At 42.6% G+C, this 3,175-nt stretch overlaps 1 protein-coding gene across 1 annotated transcript; it reads left to right on the forward strand.

Moving 5' to 3' along the window:
- Positions 1–1,000: 1,000 nt before the first annotated feature.
- On the forward strand, positions 1,001–2,888 carry LOC133715731 (AT-hook motif nuclear-localized protein 22). The gene has a single exon (XM_062142355.1). The coding sequence runs from the start codon at positions 1,500–1,502 to the stop codon at positions 2,463–2,465; it is 966 nt and encodes a 321-aa protein (XP_061998339.1). The 5' UTR covers positions 1,001–1,499; the 3' UTR covers positions 2,466–2,888.
- Positions 2,889–3,175: the final 287 nt, after the last annotated feature.

Genomic DNA, 3,175 nt, shown 5'->3' on the forward strand with positions numbered 1-3,175 from the left:
GCTAGGCCTAAATGTCTAACAGTTAAGGAATTAGGGGAAGAATATTAAGTGCATTGTGAAGGTTAGGAGCAATAGCTAGCTAGCTAGCTAGCATTGTTTTTTCTGCAGGCTTTACTCTGTTGGGTACAAAGCTGACATGGTTAAGATAATTACTTCAGTTAAGTAGTGAAGAAATTAACCAGCTTTATAGATGCATGTGTTCTTGTATTAGGCATGTGTTTCTCATTCCATATTAATTAACATAGTTCTGTATCGAACAGTAAGAGCTTTGAGATATATAAAATATAAGGTATGAACAGATTCATGCAGAAGATCATTGCAGTGAGAATTGAGAAGAAAGGTCCAAACATGATCGATGAAATATTATCACATATATTCAATCTTTTGTTTTTAAAGTAGTACTGATCGATGAAACTGAGGCCTAAAGTTTTGTGGATTTTCAGTTTTGCAGATAGAAAAGTCATTATCCAGAATCAAATGTTAATATTTCTTTTCAACAATTAATTAAAGGAAGCTGCTGACTAATTAATTGTTTAACCTAGTACTTAATTAAATCTCGGTAAGAAAGAGATCGAACTGAAATGTGCAGCAGGAAAACCCTGATGCACTAGTAAATTTAAAGTGTGATGTCGTAGCGCAATAAAATTATACTCATGAGTGAAGCTAGCTAGCTAGGTTTCTAATTACTTATTCAATTAATTATTTTTTAATTATAATTATGAGCTGCTTTAGCTCCTAGACAAAAGAGTGAAAAGACATGAAGTTAACTAATAAAGTAATTAATAAAGAGGACAAATACTTTGCAGCAAAAAAAAAAAAAAAGCAATAAAGTAATTAGCGAGAGATAAGCAGGGTGGTGGGATCCATCGATAAGAGGGAGGAATCGAGTGAGAGAGAAAGGGAGAGGAGGAAGGTGGGACCCACACACCGCCATGCGCACGCTGTCTTAAAACCAAATCAAAATTCGAAGCCTCAAATGGTATCTCAACCTATCATTCAATCCAATCCCATCGATTTTAATTCCTCAGACCTAACCCTAAATATTAATCCCAGACACCTTCCACCTTCACCCAATAACAACACACCCAAATACACCATAAGTACTCAAAAGCCAAGGTACTAATAGTACCCACTCTCTCTCCCTCAAAGTCTTCCGTCCCAAAACCCCAAAAAGTCCAATTCAATCAATCAATCAATCAATCTCCCAAACAGTAAACCTCACTAAACACCACCCTTTCTAATTCTCACTTCTCCTAGCTCCTCTCTTTCACCCAGTTTTTCTTCATCATTTCCTCCCCCAAACTCTTAATCAAAGCCCAACTTATCATGTTCGTGATGCATAGAGAAGTAATCGGAAGAACAGGAGCAGGCATGGTCTATCAACTTGGTGGGTGCTTTTGATTTCGTCAGTTCGGTGAAGTAAACAGAGCAACAGAGACAAGCAAAATCAAGCTACCTACTACTTGGAGATTATTTTGTTGAAAAAATAGAAGCTAGATATGGATCCGGTTGCAGCACACGGCCGACCACTTCCGCCTCCGTTTTTGACGAGAGATCTTCATCTAAATCACCCTCATCATCAGTTCCAACACCACCCTCATCTCCTCCACCACCAGAATTCTGAAGACGAGCAGAACAGCTCCGGCTTAAACCACCACCGCGGAATCAAGCGCGACCGGGACGAGAACATCTCCGGCGCCACCACCACGAACTCGCTGGAAGGCAAGGACCAGCTTGGTGGGTCCACTAGCGGAGAAGGCGGCGAGATCACGAGACGACCTCGTGGCCGACCCGCTGGCTCCAAGAACAAGGCCAAACCCCCAATCATCATCACGCGCGACAGCGCCAACGCGTTGCGGTCTCACGTCATGGAGGTCGCCAACGGCTGCGACATCATGGACTCCATCTCCACCTTCGCCCGCCGGAGACAAAGAGGCGTTTGCATTCTCAGCGGCAGCGGCACCGTCACCAATGTAACCCTCCGCCAGCCAGCTTCGCCCGGCGCCGTGGTCACCCTCCACGGTAGGTTCGAAATTCTTTCCCTTTCGGGATCATTCCTGCCCCCACCTGCTCCGCCCGCGGCGTCAGGACTCACCATTTACCTGGCTGGCGGGCAGGGACAGGTAGTCGGAGGCAGCGTCGTGGGCCCGCTCCTAGCGTCCGGCCCTGTGGTCATTATGGCAGCGAGCTTCGGTAATGCTGCCTACGAGAGACTGCCCCTGGAGGAGGAGGAGGCCACGGCGGTGACGCCTATGCCTGGAAGCGGGCCCCTTGGCTCCCCCGGAATTGGCGGAGGAGAGCACCAGCAACAGTCACAAGTTCAACAAGTACAGCAGCAGATGTTGCAAGATGCTAATAACTCATCACCTTCTTCCTCACTCTTTCATGGGATGCAGCAAAATCTTCTAAATTCGGTTCAATTGCCCGCTGAGGCATATTGGGGCACAGCTCGCCCTCCTTATTGAAGATCACTATCATCACTCACTGTGTTTTGATTTCAATTCGAACTCACTCCTTGTCCTTCTTTTCTTTCAAATTAAACAGCCTTCTCTTTTTTTCTTCTATAAAAATTAGTTTTATGTTTCATTGATTAGTTGAAAGGTGTTAATTGTTCGTTGATGGGGGTTTGATATTTGAAGAAGCTAGCTAGCTGGATGTACAAAAGAGATCATGAGTTTTGGTGGGTTGGTTTTACTGGATGGATCATGAATAGTTTACTTTGAATTCACCGCAAAGTGATATTGTAGCTTAGAGAAGAAGCAGCAGCTATCAACAAGTTTCAAAGGTTGGCATTGGATTTCAGTACTAATTTTCCGTCTTTCTTTCTGTTCATTTCTTTCATTGTACTTCTGCAGTTAATTAACAGGAAATCATACGGCTTTAGTCTATGTTACAAGACCCTTTAATTACAGTATTGATTAATAAATAGTTCTTAATTTAAATTTTGTAGCTTTAATTAGTCTATTTTACCATCATCTTCTTCTTCTTCTTCAACTGCCTTGGCTTTTTTTTTTTTTTCAAATCATCAATCATCTTCATTGTCAACATTGTTTGCAGTTATCTTTGTTGCTGCGCTGAAGTTAAAATACAGAAGCTGTTTTGTTGCTTACATTTAAGTTTTAGTGACTGTTTCAAGGTCTGGTTGGAAACGGAAACGTCTTTTTCTTCAAGAGAA

Source organism: Rosa rugosa, chromosome 6 (genome assembly GCF_958449725.1).
Source record: "Rosa rugosa chromosome 6, drRosRugo1.1, whole genome shotgun sequence".
NCBI classification, from domain to species: Eukaryota; Viridiplantae; Streptophyta; class Magnoliopsida; order Rosales; family Rosaceae; genus Rosa; species Rosa rugosa.